The sequence below is a fragment of the Protopterus annectens genome, chromosome 12.part0, assembly GCF_019279795.1.
Source record: "Protopterus annectens isolate FY-2018-M chromosome 12.part0, PAN1.0, whole genome shotgun sequence".
Taxonomy (NCBI): Eukaryota; Metazoa; Chordata; order Ceratodontiformes; family Protopteridae; genus Protopterus; species Protopterus annectens.
Genome location: NC_056746.1, coordinates 182,070,559 through 182,095,760, shown reverse-complemented (window position 1 = coordinate 182,095,760; position 25,202 = coordinate 182,070,559). Strand labels below are relative to the sequence as shown.

The window sequence follows — 25,202 nt, the reverse complement described above, 5'->3', positions numbered from 1 at the left end:
CCAGTCTAAATGTGTTTTGTGCTACTATTCAGTATTTATTTCAAAATCAGGTGCCTAAGACCTTGTAATTCTGCTATTAGGCAATAATTTGCCATTATGTGCCGCAGTTTCAGTCCTTTTATGTTTCACTTTCACAGGATGAATATAAACTGGATCAGTGAGGATTTATTTTCTTACTGTTTATATTTTTCATCATTAGACTGACAGCCTGCCTTGCTGTATTTGAAAGTGATGATGAGATCATACAGAGCTAAGTCACGCTCTTGTTACCATCTTACAAAAGTTAGCAGTTTACAGGAACTGCTATAACCCTCATCCTGTGATTCCATCATATAAGAGCTTATTGTAACTGCTTGTAATCCTTACCACGTGATTCTTTTGTTTCGTGGTTATCCAATTAATTCCAGCAGGATAATATCTCTGCTGACTCTAGGATGCACTGCAGTGCCTCATTTTCTGCTGAATCAGTTCTTTGACAGAATTTAATGCTGAGGGCTATTTCTTTTGTACTACCAGGCTACACTGCACTATGCTACTATACCAGAATTTCTTGTTACATACCATTGCATTCCCTCTGCCTAATGAGTAGGTCTCTTTTTGACATGAAGCTGTAAACAATCACTCCTCTGGTCAAGTAAACTCATCAATTAATGCTCAACAGCAAATTAATAAATAATGAACTACTGTCTGATAATTTTCAGCTGTTGTTTTCTGTTTTTAGCACTGTAAGTAAAATTTTGGTAACAGTTTCTCTGTTGTCTCTTGTAGTCAGAAATGTTACTCCAACACCAGTCTAATCCATGCATAGTGGACATTGCTGGAAAAACTCCACTGGACTTGGCCTGCGAATTTGGTAGAGTTGGGGTAAGTTTGCAAGAACAAAAATTCTCATCCATGTAATTTGTGTATATGACATACTTCCTAACTGTCCACGATTTTGCAGAACATCAGTGATTTGGACTCATAGTTTTATTCTGTTACTCAGATAAGTGAGGAGTATGGTCAGCCGGTAGTGGCAGCATCAATTTTTATACTTAACTTGTTGTTCAGAAAATCCATGCTTATGCAAAAACCTGTTGTTGTATTAAATGCATAAGTGAATTTGAATAATATTAAAATTTTTGCCCAAGATATCCCACTATCATTTGGCTTTGTACAGAATGATTTATTTATATATTTCTTTTTTTGCCCCCCCCCCCCCCCCCCGTCTGCAGCTGACCATGAGTTGTCACTAGCTCCTTTCCATGTTCACCAGATGTAGCTCTTTAACCGCCCTTGGGTGCATCCTGACCCATATTTCGGGCTGAACAGATTGAAGATGCTAACACAGTGTCATACTGCTGTCATGAAGTGCGTCTTAACCCCACCCCCACCCTGCAACAGCATTGTGAGCTCTGCTGTTGCTGAATACAGGAGGTGCATTTGCTGTTTACTGCATGGACAACCTACCGACCAAGAGATATATTACTTGCAGCACTGAGATCACATGACTCATAGTGCAGCTATTGCAGCGAGCCTTGGCAGCCTCCTACCTCCTCACCCCTAGGATGGGTGAGCTAGTATCAGTTGCCCCCACCCCCCCATCTGGTCTCTCCAACACCTGTGCCACTATTCAAACACAGGTCATCTGAGGCACAGATAGGGCTTCATCACTCTGCATCACAGCGACAGACTTGTCTGTCCAAAATTCTTGAGTAAAGAAGTTGAACACTATGAGGCACGCATGGTCTAACCAACTAACTCTCAATATGCATAAACTGCTTAATTTAAAAACTGCCAGTGTAGAGAAATTAAGTTTATACTTGTCTGTTTCAGTAAACCAGTGACAGAATTAATGTCTGTAGGGAGAGAGAACATTAAGAGCAAGAGATATGCTTAGTGTAAGTAAAGTATTAGAGACACTCATTCACTTATGCTGGATTTGGCTACGGTTCTAAAGCGACCTTTAGTGATGAAGAGTAAATTAATAAATAACTTGTTGAACTGAATGAGCTCCATGGATCTGTGCAGTGATGCACATAACACCCTGCCATTTCTTGTTAGCACAATCAGATTTTCTGATACACACAGCGGGGGGTGCATTCAAATAACTTTGTAGTACACTAGAAAAAGATGTTCAGGCTATTCTAATTTACTCATATTATAGTTTGTGCATGTTCTTTAGCCCTCTGTCCTGCCCCTTTTTCTTTATTAGTGGTGGTCCTTATCATAGGATACAGTTACAGTGAGTGGAAAACAGTTTAATGTTGGTGCTATGATGGAATGAAAAGGTTTATCAACACTTGTGCCTCATTAATGGAGTCTAGGCTGGCAGCATTGCTAGTACTCAGACAGAGATTCAGTGGTTTAGTTCTCATCTGGGGTGCATCCTGTGTGAATTCTGCTTGTCCTTCTTGTCTTTGCATGGATTTTCACAGAATGTTCGGGTTTTCTCCCACTTTCCAAAAGACATGCTATAAGGTTGATCTGGGACTCTAAATTGCCCATAGGTGTGTGAGTGCATTTATGCGGGATATGGAAGAAAAATCTGGCAACTTACTTCCATTTCCCCCTTTGCCTTGAAATTTCTGCAGGCAGCATTGTCTATCTGCAGGGTCACTCTAGGAGTCAGATGTGAATTGTTAGAGTGTTCGAATGAGGCTGTCTATAAGTCACTCTCTATAACTTTTGCCGTAATACACTAGCATCCTGTTTCTGTGAAGGACAATATACACCTTAGCTTGTTTGACCTTCCTAGACCAGGAAGCTTTCTAAGATGAAATGCAGCTCTGTTGCCACTTGAAGGAATTGCTTATATGGGCCTTATGGCTGTTGGTCATCTCTTTACAGGCACTTAATATCAGATTTGCCTAGCATCTACCTCTCAAGTGTACAGATTTTCACAGACTGTCCAGATTTTTGCCTCATATTTTTTGTGTGTTCCTACTAAAATCTGTACTTTTCTGGCAAATAGCTGAGGGTTGAAGCCATTACATAATGACAAACATTTCAGTTTAAGACTCCAAATCCTTAAGAATATTCATGCTAATGCAAAACATATTATTCTATCAACTTTCTAAGTTTGTAAGAGCAATATTAAAAATCTGTCCCTATTTGTCCCCCTATCATTTTAGCCTTTGTCCAGACTTTTGCTCTAAGAGGTCGAGAGGTAAGGCCTAGCATTACCCACTACCAAAGGTCAGACTTGTCTATTTTATAAGTGGTAAGTTGTCTGAACAACAGCTGCAAGGACCTGCTTAGAAAATCAGTATTGCAAAGAGACTAGTTTAATGCACGTCTGTATTCTACTCAAACGTCACACTGCCTTTCTATGTTTGCTTTGTGCAGTTCAATTTAGTGCCCAACCAGAACATAAGGAATATTTATCTTATCTGTCCATCTCCCCATCTGTGTGGATTGTTTGGAAATTTGCTTTCATTTTGTTAGATTTGCCCTTACTTTGCTAGATATATCTATAGATATTTTTGAGATGCAACAATTTTTGGGAGTGTTGCATTTAGTCATTTTGTAAGTATGTTTTTGAGGGGAAAATTCCCCATATCAGTGGAATGGGATGTTTTGCTCATGCTAAACATCTGCTTGAGAACTTGTTCATTTTAGCATGGAGTGTGGTCAAGTGCTTTAATATTTAGGAATCGATGATTCAAACACTTCTGTCTCTGGGTTAATTGAGAATAAGTATTGAATAGGTGTTGAAATATTGCCATATTGTCTTTCAGAGCAAAATAAACGGTGTGCAGTAATATTTAGACATTATTTATATTGAATTACATATGTGGATGTGTTTTCATGAAACTTTTTAAATCTTTACAATTACAGGTTGTACAGCTTCTCCTGAGTAGTAACATGTGTGCCGCTCTGCTGGAGCCCAAACCAGGTGACATGACAGACCCTAATGGCACCAGTCCCCTTCATTTGGCAGCCAAAAATGGCCACATTGACATTATCCGGTAAGGAGCTACAACAGAGTGATTGCAAGAGAAATGAGCGTTTGAAGTTCAGTGCATTATTTATCCTTTCCAGTGATATCCTGAAATTGTTCTGTGAAAATTAAAAGTTACCCTGTAAGAGATTTTGTAGACATGACTAGATGTGATTTCAGTTAAACTCTTGTAGAGTGACATTTCATAGGCAGTGCCACTTTGGTGTTAATTTGCATGTATGATAGCTGGTATTCCTGATGCTGTATACTTGACTTGATGTATATAAAAAAAAATTTGCAGAATTCTGTGTGCAGTTTGTACGTGTACTGTATGTGCATGCATGTGTGTTAGGGTTTTATATATATATATATATATATATATATATATATATATATATATATAAATATAAATATAAATATATTAATATATATGTATATATATATATATATATATATAGTTGCATTTTATAATCTCAAAATACTGAAATCTCGAATTTCTGTATCCCGAGACAATAAAGTAGAATTTTCAAAATCCCGATACTCCATAAGGGCAAATCCAGAAATGTCAAATTCGCGGTTATGGTGTCCTGATATTTGACGCTGGATGTAGTGTGTGCAGGATGTATTATGTAGTGCATGGATTTAGCTGGCATGTAAGGTAAGTGGGTATTTTGTTGGGTTTTACGTATGTGTTTGAGTGTATGTGAGTATGTTTGGAAGTTTTATATGTGGGTTAGGGTAGGCAGGTAACGGTATGAGTGTTTAAGTGTTGAAAGTGGTGGCGTTTGTATATTTCTGATGTGTGTGTGCGAAGGTACTGTAGAGTGTGTATTGGTAAGTTTGTCTTTTTCTGTTTGGTGCAATCTCGGAGTTAAGTATATATATGTAGGGAGGGTGTGGGGGGTGCAGGAGGCTTGCCCCCCCCCCCGCTTATATGTAGTGTAGGTTTGTTGGTTTATGTTTTTGTGTTTGTGTGTGTTTTGTTTGTTGTTTTGTTGTAGTCTGGGTTGGATGATGTATGTGTTGTATTTTGTATGGTATGTTTATGTTCATGATTTTGTGTTTTGCGGCTTTCGGTTTCTTGATTTGGAATGTTTGACTTTATGGTCTTGGGATACTGAAATTTGAGATTTCAGTATTTCGAGATTATAAAGTGGAACCATATTTATATATATATATATATATATATATATATATATATATATATATATATATATATAGGTTCATAGGTTGGTACTAGGCTATCGCCCTAGGGCCTATACAAGCCTAGCCATAACAATTCCATGGCTATTTCTTCCCACACTATTTACTTCCCTGGACCCCTGTTTAGGAGGGCAACTGACGTAATCCCCAGGGTGAATTTCCTTTCTCCCATCCAATCGTCAAGGTTCCTTTTGAAGAGGACCAAAGAGGCGCTCTGCTTGACATGTATGGGCAGTCTATTCCAGAGTCTGGGGAGTGTCTGGGTCAGGAACCTATCCCTCCAGCATGTTTTGTTTGTTGTGATGACAAGGTTTAGATCTCTGGAGCGTATGGCTCTGAGGGATTAGGATTTCTTTAAGTGTAGCATGTCCAACAGCTCTGGGTTTGACATGGCCTGGTATGTTAAGCAGAGATCGCCTCTGAGTAGGCGATATGCGACAGAGTATAGCTGGAGTTTTTTAAGGCAGTCAGTGTAAGGTATCTGCTTTAGGCGTGTGATTCTTGTAGTGAGGTATTTTTGCAGCCTTTCCAGTTGTTGCAGATGTCTTGAGAGGTACATACTAAACCACACACACACACACACACACATATATATATATATATATATATATATATATATATATATATATATATAGATCTAGGACTATTGAACGAAAGTTCAATAGTCCGAATCCACAATCACCAAACACTTTAACGAAAGTGCTTTTACCGAAAAAGCGCTTTTGTTAAAGTGCGTTAAAAAAAACAAAATAACAATAAATCTACTTTTATGCAGGGGGGGCAAGCCCTCTGCACCCCCCACCCCCCACACACCCCACTTTAATATTCTCTCTCCGAGATCACACTACAATAAGGAAAAGGGAATATTCCCTTATCCACACCATAGTACGATCTCCACAACAGTCATTCCCCCACGACTCCCTCTAGCTGCAGGCATACTTCCACGAAAGTGCTTTTTCGATAAAAAGCACATTCGCGGAAGTATGCCCGGCTATCTGTGCTTCGGTGAAAAGTTCCTTCTTGGATCAGTACTGATCCCATAGATATAGATATATATATATATATATATATATATATATATATATATATATATATATATATATATATATATATACACATACATACACATATAAATATATACACATGCACACACATATAGTTACACTGTCTGTCTCTATAGTTCTTACAAAACCATTTATTAGGCACTATAAATTTATTCTCATCTGTGATGTGGCAGAATAATATCGCTGTTGTAGCACAGTGACAAATTACTGCATGTGCTGCAGTCTTGTTATTTCATCTGATGATTATGTTCAGCAGATCATTAAGGTAAAGGGCATGTAATAAAGCTCTGTGTATGTTTTGAAATATGGACAAGACTATGTGTGCTGACACAGGCAGAGTCACGTATTGCACTGCATATAGTTTGGTATACTAAAGTCGACTGAATCACGGCTCACTGAGATGTGGCACATTATGCACAATTTGTAGGATGCACATTTGAGTGACACTATATATGACTGATACTCCCTATCACTCCAGCCCCCAAAGATGCAAAGTGCCAAATTACATCTTGTTGACCTGCAGAACTGATAACTAATATAGTGTGACATTTATATGTTCTGTATGTGTGTGTGAGTAAAGTACCGTATTTTATTAAAGCAGTATGTTGAACTTACGCTGTTAAAATGTTGAACTTTATGAACATTAAATAATTTGATCAGCTCATACCCTTTCCTACCAGTGCGATCCAGTCTTCTAGACTTCATGAGCACTTATATGGCTCCAGTCTTCTCCACATATAAAGTTTTCCTCAGAAGAAGTTATCAGGGACCTGGGGACCCAGGTTGATAGTAGTCTGTCATTCGACACCCATGTAGCTAAAGTAGTTAGGAAGACCTTCTACATTGCCCACCTTATCATGAAGGGATTCTCATCTAGATCAAGGGAGGTCATAGTCTCCCTTTACTCATCACTCATCAGACCAATGATTGAGTACAATGCCCCATTCGGAATTATCTGACCCGACACTTGCAGCAGCTGGAGAGGCCACAAAAGTTCCTCACCAAAAGGATAAAGGGTCTCAAAAATCTGTCCTATGCTGCCCGACTGAAAGAACTCCAGCTCTATTCAGTCGCCACCGCTTGCTCAGAGGTGACCTTTGCCTAACATACAAGGCCATGTCAAACCCAGATTTGATGAATATGCTTCACCTCAAAAATCTAGATCCATCAGAGCCACAAGGGCGGGAGACTTAAACCTCGACACGGCTATTAATAGGACGTGCTGGAGGGATAGATTCATCACCCAAAGACTCCCTATGCTGTGGAACAAAATCCCAGTACATGTGAGGCAGAGCACCTCGCTGGCCTTGTTCAAGAGAAATCTTGACCAATGGATGGGAGATCGCAGATATACCCCAGGGATTACCTCAGTGTCACTGCTCGACAGAGGCACAGCAAAAGAATGGGTATAGTTCCCCATACTAAAGGGGTGGCGTAAGCCACAAAACAATGGGCTAGGCTTGTAAATGCCCTCGGGCAGATAGCCTAGTATGAACCTATGAACCTATGAACCTATAATCAGATCAGAACACCTTAACATCATATTTTCCATAAGAACCCAAACCATGACTGCATCAAACCCCACTGTATTCAAGGATTACTCCAATGCAAACCACAATAAACTCTCAGACAGAAATGTAAAAGATCTTATAGGTGGTCCCTATAGCAAAAGCAGCCACTTACTCTACCAGCATTTCCTGCCACCTCATACCTTGCCTTAAAGTTTCTGTCTTTAACTTTTAGAAATATGATGCCAATTTTAAGAAGAAGCCCCTTAGATGAAAGCCCAGTATAAGCAAATTGTACAGTAAAAGATGAATTTAGAAGATTCTTGCATTAAGGATCATAGAAGATTCTTGCATTAAGGACCAGGCTCAGATCCTCTCATTCTGTAAGTGAACTCAAAAACAACACAGGAGTAAGATCAAACACTTCCAAACCAGGAGTGAAGTGAACATCACCACCTCTTCTAAAGATAATCAAAGTATTATGTAACTATATTAACATCTCATAAGTAACACTCATCTATGCACAGAGCTGATCTTAAGCACTACCACCTATTCTGTCTCTGAGGATATTACCAACATACTTCGAGATAAGTTTAGCCCCAACTTCTGGCTGTGCTTTCCTCTATGTTCCCTTATTACCTATATATACGACCTCTCCGAAATGCAAAATAGTAACTCTGCAGGTTCAGACAACATACCAGGCTGTCTCCTAGTTGTACCAAACATAGCTTCACTGGTCCCATCTTAAGTCTTTTCAGCCTTAGCCTTCCTACCAGAAACATAGAAAATATACATAGTAGTACCTCTACATAAATGTGACCCTTCTTAGTACCTCTATATAAATGTGGCCATCCTACTGACTTTGAAGACTATAGACCAATTGCCTCACCAATATTATTTATAAAGCAGTAGAATGTATTATTATGGAACTTATAAACAATGACAGTGTCAGTCTACACATCCCAGATCAAAAAAATAGGTATTGTGAAATGCCAGTCCTCTTTACTAACTGTGGTGAATTGTGATAACTGAAACAGTGGACAACAGCCACCTGTCATACGTGCAAATCTGGAAATAGCTAAGGTTCTTGATAACACCCAAATGTTGTTTTTATTGACAGACCTACCTGCTCAAATATTAAGACCCATGTAATCTGCTGGATAGCCACCTGACTCATATACAGAATTCACATAATCAGGCTTGGAGGAGGCTTTCTTCTAAAAAGCATGTCACCAGTGGTGTACCACAATGTCCACTGATCTTCAGCATATGCTTTGCTGATGTCCAAGCTGATGTCACTAGTCTCAGGCTAATGGAATTTGCCGATGACTACAAACACTGCTGTCATTAATTCTCCAGCTGATACCCATATCCTGCAAGAGGGCCTATCCTTCACCAGTTTCTGGGGTCAAAACTGCAGACAAGCTAAAAGCACAAAAATAAATGCTTTACTTACTTACTTAATTAATTAATTGCAATAATGTACTCTTTGAGAAACAACCTCCCCTTTACCTACCACATAAATGACACCACTCTTTGAAATTGGCACCATCATTAGAGACCTCGGCACATCTGGGCAGAATTAACACTTGCCCACCATGTATCAACTGTTTTAGGAAATCCTTCCATCTAGACAAATGTATAACTGGGTCTATATATTCGAAACTCCAAAATGTCGAACACCATATGTTCGAACTTGGAATTTCGAATATTGAAAACATCGAACGTTCAGAATAGCAAATTTTTTCCCAGGGAAAAAATTTGCTGTTCCGACAAACATACACCCAACACAAGCACACCAAAATAAATAAACCACACACATACATTTAAAAAAACCCAACCCCACACTAAACCACACAAACATTGCTAACTATCCACTAACCTTAACCCGTACCCTAACCCTAAGGTCCATAACTATTGCACACATACCCTACAAATCTATACACAAACAAACTAATTAATTCACACAAATACAGTTAACAAAACACAACCCTACACTACACCATACATGCATTACTAACTATCCACTTACCTTAACCCGCACCCTAACCCTAAGGTCCATAACTCTTGCACCACAGTGGAGGAAATAGGGAAGCCATAGAACAGCCCACCAAAATCTTGCCCTAGGTAAGATTTCGATATTCCGGGTCTTCGCTATTTTCACCATTCGATATTTTGGGTTTGATGTTTTCACATTCGGCGTTGTACCTCTTCGGAATTTTGATATAGACACGTATAACTAATGGTATATCCTCCAGATCCAAGGAAGTCTGTTTTACCTCTCTACTCCTTCCTAATCTGTTGCATAATATTATGTCATCAGCTCCCTCTCTTGATCTATTGGCATGCAGCTATAAACTGTATTAAACAACTCAAGAAGCCACAGTGATTTCTGATTCCTAAACAAAAAGAATTTGGGCATGAACTCCTTGAGTTAGACACAGCATCTAAAAGGCCTAATTTGCTGTACTGTGTCTCCTACAGACTCCTGTGAGGCAACCTCTGATTGGCTTCAAGGCAATAAAGGACCCAGTTATACAGGTTTCTTACATATTCAAAAAACAGGTAGTAACACTGATATCCATTTTAAGGACCTGACCTCCATGACAGTATAAGCAGAACCAGTTGTCAGGATAGACATCTTTCCCAAAGGACACCCCCCCCCCCATTTGACACCCTGTCTGTGGAATAAAGCTCCCAATCCATGTTAAACAAATTAGTTTACTAATCCTCTTTAAAGCTGATCTCAGCAAGTGGATGAGATTCTGTAATTCAGCCCTGGGCTGTCCTGTCAGGCCCTTACAGATAACAGGAAGCAGCTTATGGGAATTGTACCGGCAGATCTCATACTGTTTTACTGGACTGATTGTCATTTATAACTATGAGCCTCTACAAAGCACAGTTGTCTACTAAAGACTGTAATATATCCAGGATGTCATAGGTTGTTCGTTTCAGCAGAGTTGTTGTGATATAGTCTTTCCTCGAGATGCAGGCTCTGGTGTGCCGTTCATGTGGTACTATACAAAGAGGCTGTCTCAGATAGATCTGACTTTCTGATAAGATATAGTGCATCTGTACTGCCATGATGTTGTGTTTTGAATTCTTTCTCAGAAAATGTGGGACAATGTAAGTAGTCTAGCCATGTTGGCAGACATTGTAGGCAAAACGTTCAGAAAAGCTTGTGCAATTTCCTGTATTGGGGGTAAGTGCTATGACTTGCTTTTATTTTATGTTTGTTTGATAGGTAGGGGATACTTTATACTGCCGTGTAATGCTGTGCTTTTGAATATAATACCTCATAGTGTGTGAAATGTGAAACTAACATCCCTTTGCATTGTTGTATGAGAAGTTCGGGTCTCCATTGAAAACGAGCTAATGCTCAGCTGGACTAACCCAGTTAACAAATGTAAAATAAATAATAAATAAATAAATAAATAAATAATAAGTTAGCGGTCATCAAATTTATCATATTTTGAGGTAATAAACCTTTGTTAAATACAGTTATAATACATCCACCGTCCCATTTAGCATATGATAGAAAATATTCTATGCCTTCTCCGATTTGTATGTTGTTATAGAGTACATTAATGATGAATAATTTCATTTGTTGTGTTTAGTAATTTAATGCGGATGCAGATAATAGGTTGCACTCACATGATCTATTGGGGAATGTCCCATCTACAATCCAGAACTCACAGTGAGAGAGACTGAGCAAATGTTTGAATTGAGCACAATTATCACTCTTATCAGTGAAGGTGACATACTTCAATATGAATGACTTAGATTTTTAGGAGTCAGTCAACTACACAGATACATCTTTTTTACATCTGGCAATACCACTTTTCATTTCTTTGCTTGATGGATCAGACACACATAGCCTGTAGAACATCTCCTGAGAATTTGGAAACAGTATGTTGGATTATTTGTGTCTGTGCTTGTTTTATAGTTAGTGCCTTCATATTTATGTGATGCATGAGCTATACGGTGGCAGTGAGGTAACTTAGGCCCATGGTGATGGTGGTGAAGTTTCCTCTTCTTTTTTCTTTTTTCTTTTTATTGCCCAATTACCTCCCAGCAATAAGCTCCCTCTCATGATCCCTTGGCCAGTTCTTTTCTCACAGCATGAAAGCCGTTCCTGGTTTATTCATTGCCTGTGAGATGTGGGATGATCTTAGGGGCTGTCATACTGGAAGCCATCAATGATTTTCCATTATGAGACCCTAACCTCACCCCCTGATGGCTGACGTGGGCATCCATAATTACTGCAGGGGCTTCTTGTTTCCACTCATAATGTGTGCATGCTCCATACACACACACACACACACACACACACACACACACACACACACACACACACACACACACACACACACACAACTAAATGCTCAGTAACAAATGCTTTTAGCACGGGTCAAGCCCCACTGCACAGCCACCTTTCACAGGCTTAGGAGAGCCAAGTCTGCCTTACTCTAGTCAGTGGCCTGTGTGACAGGCCAAATAAAAACAACAAAATAAACAACAAAATAGTTGAACTGATATATCAAATTCATAGGGGACAAACAAACAAACAGACTGGTTTCATCCAATTACTGGGCTTTGTCAGTGTGATTAAAATAAAAAAAACTGTATAACCTTTTGGTTGTTCAAATGATCACAAACAGCATATATAAAAAAGAATGAACATTTTTATTCTAAGAAAATATTTATTAATTGTTTTATTTATTGACATTTGATTACCGGGAAAGTCTGACAGGGTAGAAACCCATTTTTATTGGAGGCCTGGGGAGAAAAGCTCCAAATTATTAGAAAACATTTTAAGAGCAATAATTTTACAATCTTCAAAAATAAAACAAAAACATCTGCAGTTTAAATAATTGTAACAAATTAGTAATAATATAAAACATTGGTTAAGAATTGAGACACATTTTATGACAAATATTTTAATATTTATAGAAATTTTAGACAGTTTGTAGAGAAATTAAAGGTAAGTTAGTCTAATACAAACAGGAATTGCAATATGAAGTGAGAGATAAAACAGGCTTATGGTATATTTAGAGAGAAAGTCAGGGAAGAGAATTTGATAGAAGTAAGGAAGTAAGTGAAGAAGGGAGAGTAAGGAGGTATAAGCAATGAAAAGGTACTTGCTCACATTTAAGGATATAGTTTATCCTGGTTTTGAGAAAGAACAATAGACAACACACCAACCGTTGAGAAAAACACTTTATAAAAAGGCAAGGCTTTCAGGCAAAAACCTTCTTCAATACTAATACAAACATAAGTAAAAGCAATTTGCTTTAAATAGGAGCCAAAGGATCACATGACCGCAGCCAAAATCATGTGACACACATAAAATCAAAAAAATCATATATAAACACAATTTGTAACAAAAATTATAACAACATTTATACATAAATAAGTAAACATCAGCAAACATATAAACATATAAATATGCCTCTTCAATTACACAATTTAGTTTGTTGTAACTTCATTAAAACTGGTTTTAAACTAGCAGCAGTATTCAAACCAGGCGAGCGATCAGCCGCAAGCCTTAAAATCCACTCATACTCTTTGATCTCCAATAAGTTATTGATATCTCCACCTCTAAGAGATGGAGTAACAATGTCAATAACTCTAAATTTAAATCTATGTTCTACACCGCATGCTTTGATATGCTTATACAAAGCATTCTTCTCATTCCCCCTTCTGACTTCAGATTTATGCTCAATGACTCGCTCCATTAACTTGCATGTGGTTTTCCCCACATAAAACGAGGGACACACAATGCAAGTAGCTAGATACACAACATTAATACTACCACAATTTGTTGTAAACCTAAACATATAAGTCTTACCAGTGGTAGGGTGAACATAAGAGCTATTAGGATTATCTACAATATCTGCACAACATGTACAGTTCATACATCTAAATGTGCCATGGCGAGTCAAATCATATTGATTGAAATTATGACTAAAATCCTTATAACATAATCTGCTTTTTAAAGTTCTCATATTCCTATATGAAAAATAAGGTTTACTACCCAAAAGATTTCTTATCTCAGGGGATGCCATCAGCACAGTCCAATTTTTCTCAATAATACGTTTAACCAAATGTGTTTTATTACTAAATGTAGTAACATACCTAATTTTATCCAACTTTGGTATATCATTAATTAAATCAGGAGCAGGTTCAATAATAGTCTGAGTAGTCCTAAAAAAGGTCTGCATGTAGTCTTTCTGTTCTGTATGGTACTAGCTTTTAAATCCAACAACATATCATAGTCATACCCACTAATTAAAAATTCATTCAACATTTCATCTAACTGTGTATGGAATGTTGAGTCAACCATATTGAGTCTACTGGCTCTAGTGAACTGGGCTTTAACAATCCCTCTAAAAACATGTGGAGCGTGCATGCTACTGTGATGTACATATCTACCTGCATGCACATCGTTCTTATAAATATTAGTATGTAACAATCCATCTTCCCAAATAACTCTCACATCAAGAAATGTGACCTCACTGTCTGAGAAAGTCATTTTAAATTTTTAAAAAGTAGTAGTCGTATTCAAATAACCGATGTAATCCATTAAATTTTTGAGAGAGCCCTTCCAAATCAAAAAACAATCATCGACAAACCGTTGATAAAAACAAACATTGCCATTCAAAAATTTAGAACTATCATGAATAAACTGTAGTTACCATTGGTGCAGGACCAAGTTTGCATATGTGTTAGCTACCGGTGTGCCCATTGCCACACTGGTAAGCTGTAAATACAACTGCTTGTCAAACAAAAAAACATTGTTGTTTAAAACTATGTCCAATAGAAGACAAATATTTTCAACATAACTTGCTGACAACGAGCCTTGTGCTGTCAGAAACTCCCTAATAGAATCGATACTATAACCATTCGGTAGTACTGTAAAAAGTGATGTAATGTCTAAAGTCACGAACAGATATTCCCCTATATGTATATTCGTGACATGCAGATTGTCGAATCAATCAGATAACTTAACCAAAAAATCTCTAGTATCCTTCAGTACATTGCTACATTGTAACAAATATGGATGTAATTGTTTTTGCAAGTAGATGGAAATCGGCTCTGTTATCCAGCCATTCCCAGACACTATTGGTCTCATGGGTGGGTTAAGCAACAATTTATGAATTTTGGGCAGCCCATACAATTGTGGAATAGTCAGACAAGGCACCATAAAAAAATGAAACAGGTCCAAGTCAATGTCACCATTAACCTGTAACTCATAAACCAACATGTTAACATTACTGATATGCTTCTTAACATCCCTAGGACTAATTCATTTAAAAGCATTCCCCTCATTAAGAAAATCAATTACAGATGAAACGTAATTATCACGATCCATAATAACTACAACACCCCCCTTATCAGCCTGTTTGATGACAATATTGTTACATACTTCCAAATTTTTCAAAGCTAGATACTCATTATAATTCAAGTTGTAACATTTTGTCGTAAAAGCAGCAGAATATAGGCTTCTTACTTCAACCTCGCACAAATCATAAAAGGCTGTTAGGAGTGGTGCACTAACTGGTATAAAAGTGCTACGCTTTTTACAAATAGACTGATCAAAACAAGACACTTTAAATAAAATCCTAAGATTTATACTCCTAACAAACTGTTTCGAGTCAGTCAAGGCAGATACCAAGTCGTCACTTGCTGTAGGTATAAAACTTAGACCTTTCTGAAATAAGGAGAAATGAAAAGCGTCCAGGACAAAGTTACATAAGTTTAGAATACCTTTACTTATCGCCGACTCATTTTTCCTTGTCCCATTGGACTGTCGCTTTTGTGTTTCGTCAGATTTAGAGATTGTTTTGTCAAGGACTTGCCTCTCAGCGCATTGTTCTCTTGCACTTTCTCTGGCTGGTCTAATTGGAAACGCTTTTGCGAAAAATTTAAAACTAACTGTTGACTTTTCTTCATGTGCAACTTTCCACCCTCATGCTCATCTCGTAGTAACTCCCCACTAGTTGCAGACACAATGTCATGCGTACTAGTGTCCGTTTCTGCTGATACCGACGTCATCACAGGAGGTGTGGTTTTGGACACTTCACCCAATAGGACAGTGGATGGATTTGAAACAAAGTTATTAGTTTTAATTTCTGGAAATTCATCCAAAGCATTGATGGAAATAGGACGAGTATAGTTTTTCTTAGAGACCATATTAGTGGGTTCGTTCTTAGGCCAAGAAAATATATGGCCTTTTTGGAAATCGGCCATATCTCTCAATAATTCACGCTTTTTAGTTGCTTCGAGACGATCATCAAGATTCTGTAATCTATCCAACATCTGTTGGTATATAGTTAACATACTAGAAAAACAAGACATGGCCATAAGTTCATTCTCCATATTAATAATCTCTTCTTTAAGTCTCTTTCATTTTTAGAAAAAAACTCATTCATTAGAGTCATATAATCCAAGCTCAGTTTGATATTTAACTGTTGCCAACGCTTTAAAAGATCTGGATATGCATTACCATATGAGGGCATTTTCAAAATTCTAAGCCCCCGTGGTACAATGCCTCTATCCAGTTAAGCTGAAAAACTAAAGCGTTGCCATTGTAGGTGTTTATAAGCGCCTACCTTTCTTTCCAAAAGTTCCATCTTTTTGTTGAATGTCATGGTGCCTTCTGACTGCACATTGTTAGGACTGTCCACATCCACTGAAATAGTAGAGACTAGCCCCAGTAAAGGATTTGTTTCCTTTGCCAAGAAGGATTTTAACAGACAAGTAGTTTCCATATGTCTGCACCGGCTCTCAACAAGATTCCCAACAAACCAGCAGAACACTAATACGGCCACACAACAAAATGCTGGAATATAAGAACTGTAGACAACACACCAACCGTTGAGAAAAACACTTTATAAAAAGGCAAAGCTTTCGGGCAAAAACCCTTCTTCAATACTAATACAAACATAAGTAAAAGCAATTTGCTTTAAATAGGAGCCAAAGGATCACATGACCACAGCCAAAATCATGTGACACACATAAAATCATATATACATCATGGTAGCATGCACGCTCCACATGTTTTTAGAGGGATTGTTAAAGCCCAGTTCACAAGAGCCAGTAGACTCAATACGGCTGACTCAACATTCCATACACAGTTAGATGAAATGTTGAATTAATTTTTAAATAGTGGGTATGACTATGATATGTTGTTGGATTTAAAAGCTAGTACCATATAGAACAGAAAGACTACATGCAGACCTTTTTTTAGGACTACTCAGACTATTATTGAACCTGCTCCTGATTTAATTAATGATATACCAAAGTTGGATAAAATTAGATATGTTACTACATTTAGTAATAAAACACATTTGGTTAAACGTATTACTGAGAAAAATTGGACTGTGCTGATGGCGTCCCCTGAGATAAGAAATCTTTTGGGTAGTAAACCTTATTTTTCATATAGGAATATGAGAACTTTAAAAAGCAGATTATGTTATAAGGATTTTAGTCATAATTTCAATCAATATGATTTGACTCGCCATGGCACATTTAGATGTATGAACTGTACATGTTGTGCAGATATTGTAGATAATCCTAATAGCTCTTATGTTCACCCTACCACTGGTAAGACTTATATGTTTAGGTTTACAACAAATTGTGGTAGTATTAATGTTGTGTATCTAGCTACTTGCGTTGTGTGTCCCTCATTTTATGTGGGGAAAACCACACGCAAGTTAAAGGAGCGAGTCATTGAGCATAAATCTGAAGTCAGAAGGGGGAATGAGAAGAATGCTTTGTATAAGTATATCAAAGCATGTGGTGTAGAACATAGATTTAAATTTAGAGTTATTGACATGGTTACTCCATCTCTTAGAGGTGGAGATATCAATAACTTATTGGAGATCAAAGAGTATGAGTGGATTTTAAGGCTTGCGGCTGATCGCTCGCCTGGTTTGAATACTGCTGCTAGTTTAAAACCAGTTTTAATGAAGTTACAACAAACTAAATTGTGTAATTGACAAGACATATTTACATGTTTATATGTTTGCTGATGTTTACTTATTTATGTATATATTTTGTTATAATTTTTGTTACAAATTGTGTTTATATATGAATTTTTTGAATTTTTTGATTTTATGTGTGTCACATGATTTTGGCTGCGGTCATGTGATCCTCTGGCTCCTATTTAAAGCAAATTGCTTTTACTTATGTTTGTATTAGTATTGAAGAAGGGTTTTTGCCCAAAAGCTTTGCCTTTTTATAAAGTGTTTTTCTCAACGGTTGGTGTGTTGTCTACAGTTCTTATATTCCAGCATTTTGTTGTGTGGCCGTATTTGAGAAAGAACAAATCAGGATTTTAGCTAGGAAGTCTTTCAGAATGGTTTTGAAAGATGGGATGGACGGTATTGACCTAATGGATACATGTAAGGAGTTCCAAGCTTTAGCAAGTTGTATGACTACAGACAATGCCCAGCAGATTTGATAGGCTGTGATATGCTATCACTGTTACAATGCTTAACTCATATATCAAATTAACATGTAAAAGACATTACCCTCACTTAGTACATGAAAATTGTATTGAAAAGATGTACTGAACTTCATGAATCCATTACAGATGACAACACAAATTCAAGAAATAAAATAAATATATATAAATGTTTGAATGACCCATATGAAATAACTACAGTCCATTATTGCAAAATATATGAAAAATACACTATTTAAAAATCAAGTAATTTGTACTAGATAAAGGGAATACATATATTTGTATTGTTAAATAAATCATAGGTTGAGTCTGGCAAGTAATTAAATCATAAAATTTGATTGTATTTATCCTTAGTTTAGTAGTAGTAAACACGTTTACACTGGACATAATTACAACATGTCTGAGTCCTCTAATTTTGTCAGAAAAAAATGTCTGATTAGTGAAAGAAGACAAATGTTGGTCTTTTATCTCCCTTATTTTAAATAAATTAGGTTTAAATGTAGTGAATAGTTGCAAGCCCTGATCGCTAATAAGATGCATTTGTTTATCTTGAAATAAATCAGACCATCTGGTTAATGTTATTATTAACCTTTGTTAACATCTGCCTGTTATAGCTCCTGTGAAGGAAGCAATATGTTAAATAGTCAGCCATTCTGCCATTCCTTATGTCAGGATCACAGATTTCTATGCAGCTCCATAAAGTGTAATTTTGGTATAATTTTAGTTATATGTTTTAGATGACAACTGTTTCACAATAATGTATTTTTGAAAAGGGCTTCTGATAAATGGAAATATGTAGAGAGACATCCATTAATTTGATTAACATAACATCTAAATAGTCAGTGGTGAACAATTCTGTTTAAGGGAATATTGGATCCTATATCTGAAGTAGAATTCATTATGATTCAAAAGGAAATTCAGTGAGTTTAATGCTTATTATTACTTCAATAACAGGCTATAGACTAACTACAACACATCTTTTCTGCAGTGACAACTTCCCCTTCATGATTTACCTTATCATAACAAATCTGAGATCACAAAGATTTGGGGAAGAGCTTTTGTGATGTCAGAGTTGCTAATTTGTACATAGTGGGTACAGGGGGTTTACCAATTTGCAAAAGCAATGTGCTAACGTTGTGGTACCCTATACCTTCAGTAAACACTGGTTGTCAAAATGGGGTTCATTGAGCCAGACTTCAGTAAGTGTAAGTAAATGAAAAGTATGCACCTGTATCATAATGTTTGGATAAACTTAAAGATAAGATTCCAAGTTTATGCATTCAGTGCAAATCAAAGAAATTGGTGATAATTACATTTATGTTTACCAGTTCTGGTAAGGGGCACTGTTAAATTATTTGAGTTAGGAAATGTACTGCAAACTTTTTGCCTTTGAACTCTGCTGCATGTGGCTTTTAAGATCGTTGAAATGTACTACAACATTTTCAACTCTGAACTTCACTACAGTGAATTTATAACTTTTGTTAAATGGCAGTCATTTATATATTTACTGTAATGTGTAACAGTGATTATTGTAGCTTTACTTTGCTGGACATTTTAATTATATGAAAATCAACAGGTAGCAAAATGCTACTCTAAGGCCATACTCTATTATTTGAGCATACTATAAAACACTCAATGTTGTTAAGACTCACCGTTGGTTAACTGATGTTGAAACAAGGCCATATACCCTGTTAATAGGAAACAGTTTAATCTCTCTCTCTTTTTGTGTTTGTTTACAATAATGACATGAGATAAGCCAGTTTAGTGAGTTATGCAAAACTATTCTCTCCTATGCCATATTTGTAGCTCTCAGCTTCTTACCTGCTGAGACAAATCCAGAAATAATCAGGGACAAGCAGGGACACTTTAAATTTATTTTATTTATTTATTTTATTTTATTTACATTTGTTGACCAGGAGTGTCCGACTGGACGTAGGTCCATTTTCAGCGGAGGCCCGGGGAGAAAAGCTCCACAGTTAAAATAAACAGACAGTAGTTACATTGGATTACATAGCGATTAACAATATAACATAGCAATAACTTACAACATATTTACAGATGAAGAACATAGTACATCAGTAGACAACTAGAATCTTTATCTGTGAAGTACATAACAGACATTAACAAATGTTACAATAAGAAGTTCCTGCTGTATAATAAGTACTAGGCTTATGAGCATCTGACCTTGCTATAATCAAGGTAGTTAGTGGAGTGGAAACAAAGGTAGTGGTTGGATGGTGTAGGTGATTTTAGAGTGGGAGTTGCAAGGGCATAGCCAGCATGTTTTTAGGTGCGCTTTTAGTAAAGTTTTATAAGTTTTATAAAAGTAAATACTATTACTGTTAGCTAAAGAAGTTGACAAAATAAGAGAATGTGAATTAACATTCATTTTCTGAAGTAAAAGAAGTCTATAGCTCTAATTATTGTAATATTTATTAAGTATTTTCACAACATTTTCTCCCATATCACCAGTTGTAGGAGGGATCAGGAGAGTAAAATTTAGAGCCAAAATCAAGGACAGTTGAGAAGTATGTGGCATCTTCTGGTTTTAGTTTGTGATGACCTTAGAAGCAGAGTCTTAAAAATTGAGTGTATTTTGGGTTGCTATGCACTTTCTGTTCTCAGTGGTTTTGGCAGAGTTTGTCTTGCTGGCTCAGTCTGTTTTGCACAAATTAGCCCTGCTGTAACATTCTGACTCAAGCACATTTAGCTTCTTAATAGCCATGAAGTAAGTCACAGCATGCCATCCATCAAACCTAGCTACAAACTGCCTGTCTGGCTTGTTTGTCTCTCTGTTCACACTCATTAGCTGTCCAAATAAGCCTGCCAAGAGATGGCTCTGACTTTTAAACTTGAATGCTCATGTAATCCATGAAGCAAGACAGTAAACTTTTCTTCACAACATTTGATTCATCCATAAACATATTGGAAGTGTTTTAATTGACAAATGGGTAGACTCAGTAGGCACACATGCCTCTTTTCAGGGGCAGCCTTGGAGCCCTGCTGGTTTAATGACTTGCACAGTGTACAAATTGAGACTAAAGAACTCCTAGGGCTATGAGAGTACAGAACAAAGCTCAAAAGCCAGTCATAGCCTTAATTGTGTGTGCTAAACTGCAGGGAAAGTCTATTCAATCTTCAATGTCTTTGTACTATGACCTCAACCTGTCACTGAAAACTGTCTCTGTCTAGTTATATGAGTGATACTTTATTGCATATGTTCTGGACACGCATTTCCAAAAAAAAAAAAAATGAAATTCCCCTTTTACTACACTTGTTTTCTTAATTATATTTAAGTAATTGACCTAGAATACAAAACACTGATTGTTATTTAATTAGTATGGGTGCTGCAGCCATTTTAACAATTAAAGAAGCAGAAACCTTTTTTTTTAAACCAGTCCTGAGTTGAGAACATTTTTATTATTCATTTGTTAAATGGGTAAATAAACTACTGAGTTTTAGATTGTTTGTTTTTATCAATGAAACATCATGAATTTAAATGTAAATGCAATGTGTGTTGATGGTTTAGAGAAGAAAATCATCAAGCAAGTTTTTGGGAATGTATGAAGAAACCAAAATACACAGGGAAAGCCTGTAGATACATTGGAGAGAATAAAGTCTACGCAGATAGTAACTAGAGGTTAGGGCTGAAATGTTGTTGTTGTGGTTATGAGACAGACAAATCACTGTGTTGCAGGCTACGAAATACCACAAATCAGAAACAAATAATAATATTATGAAGTTGACGTTGTTTAACTAATTACTTAAAAACATAAGAGTACCACCATGTCTGCAATGTTATCTGGGGCATTTGGCTGTATTGCTTTTATAATATCTCATCATTGTAGAGGCCATATAATAACATTGGCTAGAGAAGGATGATTGAGGGATAGGAGAAAACACTAATTTATTAGAAGAATTAGTGAGTCTTGGCCCGGCAGAAACTTCTAGTAGAAGTTGTGGGGACAAGACTCACTAAATAGGAAGGAAGAGAGACATCCTGGGAACTGTTATGAGTTCGCAAAGACAGACTAGCAGGGGCTGTACTCATAAACGTCATGTACCAAAACTGTCAATTTTCTGTTGTTATCAGCTTGAAAAAAAATGAGACAGTCCTCATGACCCCTTGGATAGGTAATATCAAACAAAAGACAACTCACTGCACTGGTAACATATAGTATCTGCTTTAAAAACACAGGCAAAGAAAAGCAGTCTATGAGCGATTTGCATGTCAGCACCAGTGGTCAATGATTGCAATTACTGAAAGGAACAGTAGCTGTTCTGACAACTTTAATGCTGAAGTTTTATGGCTATAAATGCTAACGTCCCTTACCTGTAACCAGTTGTTACCTAACAGTGTGAATGTTGCCTACTATAGTTAAATGAATAAAATATAGAGGCTTATAATCAGGTCACCAATCATAACTGTCTTCCTATGTCTTTTAGCCTCATGGTCCAAACACATGAGGTGACTTTCTAAAATCTGTTTTGACAACACATAACAAATGGTTGTGATCATAGATCAAATCATAGTTTTTTGTAAGGCATGAGGACTCTTATCTACCTTTATGTACTACCTGACTGGAAAAAAAAGTATGGCAGTACAGGTACATAACATATTCTAAAGTTAATTGATTAGAGGTGTACTTCAAGTGATGGGTTCACTTAAGGCTTAGTGACCTTCAAGAAACTTCATTGCCATGTTGGGAGGATGGCCTAATGGTTAAGGTGTTTGCCTTACCAACACAAGGTGCAGGGTTTGAGACTCACAAAGGATAATTGGCTACGCTTAAAATGGCTCGCAAGGGCAGTTAGCTTACTACTAATCTATGAATAGGTCCTCTATAATCCAGCAAGGATATTTTATTTAAATACAGAATATTAAGATAGCTTTTAAGGGAAATTCTTATAGCAAGTATAAACTTAAAAGCTTTTTCAATTTTCTTGGAAGGTATTGAAGGTATTATGGAATGTCTCTGTCACATTTTTGTATTATTATTTGTAGAAGCCAACAATGTGTTCCAGATGCAGCCTTTCAAGCAGAACTGGATCAAATTTGTTTTACATTTCAGTAGCAGTCACCTCTATGTAACGATTAGCAAGAGAAATAAAATTGCACTTTCTGAAGCGTTTCTGAGTACTTCAAGGTTTCTAATTCAAGTTCTTTCAGGTGTCTTGTTCAAAGGCTACGTTAATAATGGGTGGAGCAGTGGCATATAAAGTGATAGATTGAACTTCCTAGAAAAACTAAGCATGCCATTTAAAATTTGGTGGTATGCTTTCTTAACCTTGGTAGATATATACTTGTCAGAGTTTAACTTTTGTCTACCACTGTAGCTAGATCGTTAATGATGGTAACAGAAATGACCATTCATTTTGTACTCATAATTTATATCATTTATTTCAAGTCTCATAATGCTATATTTATTGAAAATAAAGGTGAAGTCATTACTGTTGCACATGGTATGAATTTTATAGACCATCTTCGAGAACTTCATCATCCATGACTGAAGTCACAGTTTGCATTCACCAGCATGTTTGGTAAGCCATCATAGCCTATGTCAGACTCTAACATTTGAGGAGAATAGTCCAAGAAGAGGTGACCTCAGTACAGACCCCTATGGGACACCAGTGCCAACCATTGTTAGGGTCAACAAGTAACCTCCTACTTTCACTTGTTGTGTCCTGTTGTTTATGTTGTTTCGCCTGTGAAATTACATATGAATCAATATTTAATGCTATTAATTTGTCAATTATTCCCTTATTTATGATATTGTCAAATTCCTTAGAAAGATCAAGATAAGGAACATGTATTACCATCCATTTATCAAATGGTACCATTGCCTGTTCAAAGGATACCATAAGATTTAAAAGGCAAGATCTCCCCTTAACAAAACCCACTTTTTCTATATCTTCCAAAAATAGATCCTGTGTGTCATTTTGGATAAGCTCCATTTTAACTTTCTCTTTGATTTTTCATAAAATACTGCTTTGATCGATGCCTCTAAAATTGTTTGAGTCTGACATGCCCCCCCCCCCCACACACACACACAAACATACACACACACACACTTTGTGAAATTGTATTTATATAGGCTATTACCATGGGATAGCCATGTGCCAACATTTTATTTCACATAATAATAAAAAGAGTAATGGCCGTTTGAAATGCTTCTCCGACGTTGCTTAGTAAGTATAAAATGTTAATTTAGGAGAGCGGTAAGGCAGTTCATTCAATGCAAAGGCAGTATTTGCTTAATATCAATGCCAGAAGCTGCTGTTTACCAAATAGTGCATCGACACTCACACTATATAGATAAATGTCTCGAGTCCACACTGTGGTCAATAAATCCACTCAATAAACGTAAGTCCAGTATGAATAATTAACATATATAATATAAGATATAAAAAATATGATTTGATATACATAGTTAAGACTAAGCATAAAAAGTAGAAACTAACAAAAAAACTATTCAGTACACTTCATATATCAACGCAATAATAATAATAATAAATATATATAACCATGCAAAATACTATATGTAACTCCAGCATAAATCATATATACTTGATGGTAATAAAATACACTTAAAAATAACAGAAAAAATATGATTGCACTTGTGATATAATCCAATGAATTTTTTAGTATAGTGTATGTATGTGTCAAAATCAATGTTTATTAATTTTTAGATTTCTAGCTCTTAATGCAGGTTTTATAGGAATTCTATCATTAATGCCTGGATCCTTATGAGCCCTCAGTCTAATAATCCATTTACTCTCATGTTGTTCAGTTATATTACGTATATTTATTATTATTATTGCGTTGATATATGAAGTGTACTGAATAGTTTTTTTAGTTAGTTTCTACTTTTTATGCTTAGTCTTAACTATGTATATCAAATCATATTTTTTATATCTTATATTATATATGTTAGTTATATACATATATATAGATTTGACATTTCATATGCATCATATTAAGATTTTTATTAGTATATATTTATAAAGATGATATAAATTAAGTATGTAGCAAA

At 36.4% G+C, this 25,202-nt stretch overlaps 1 protein-coding gene across 1 annotated transcript in view; it reads left to right on the top strand.

The window, feature by feature from the left end:
• The window catches only part of CASKIN1 (CASK interacting protein 1), a 1,590,276-nt gene that overhangs the window by 81,645 nt on the left and 1,483,429 nt on the right, over positions 1-25,202 (top strand). Inside the window, 2 exon segments of the mRNA XM_044089212.1 lie at positions 769-864; positions 3,820-3,950. Coding sequence (XP_043945147.1) covers positions 769-864; positions 3,820-3,950 — 227 coding nt within the window.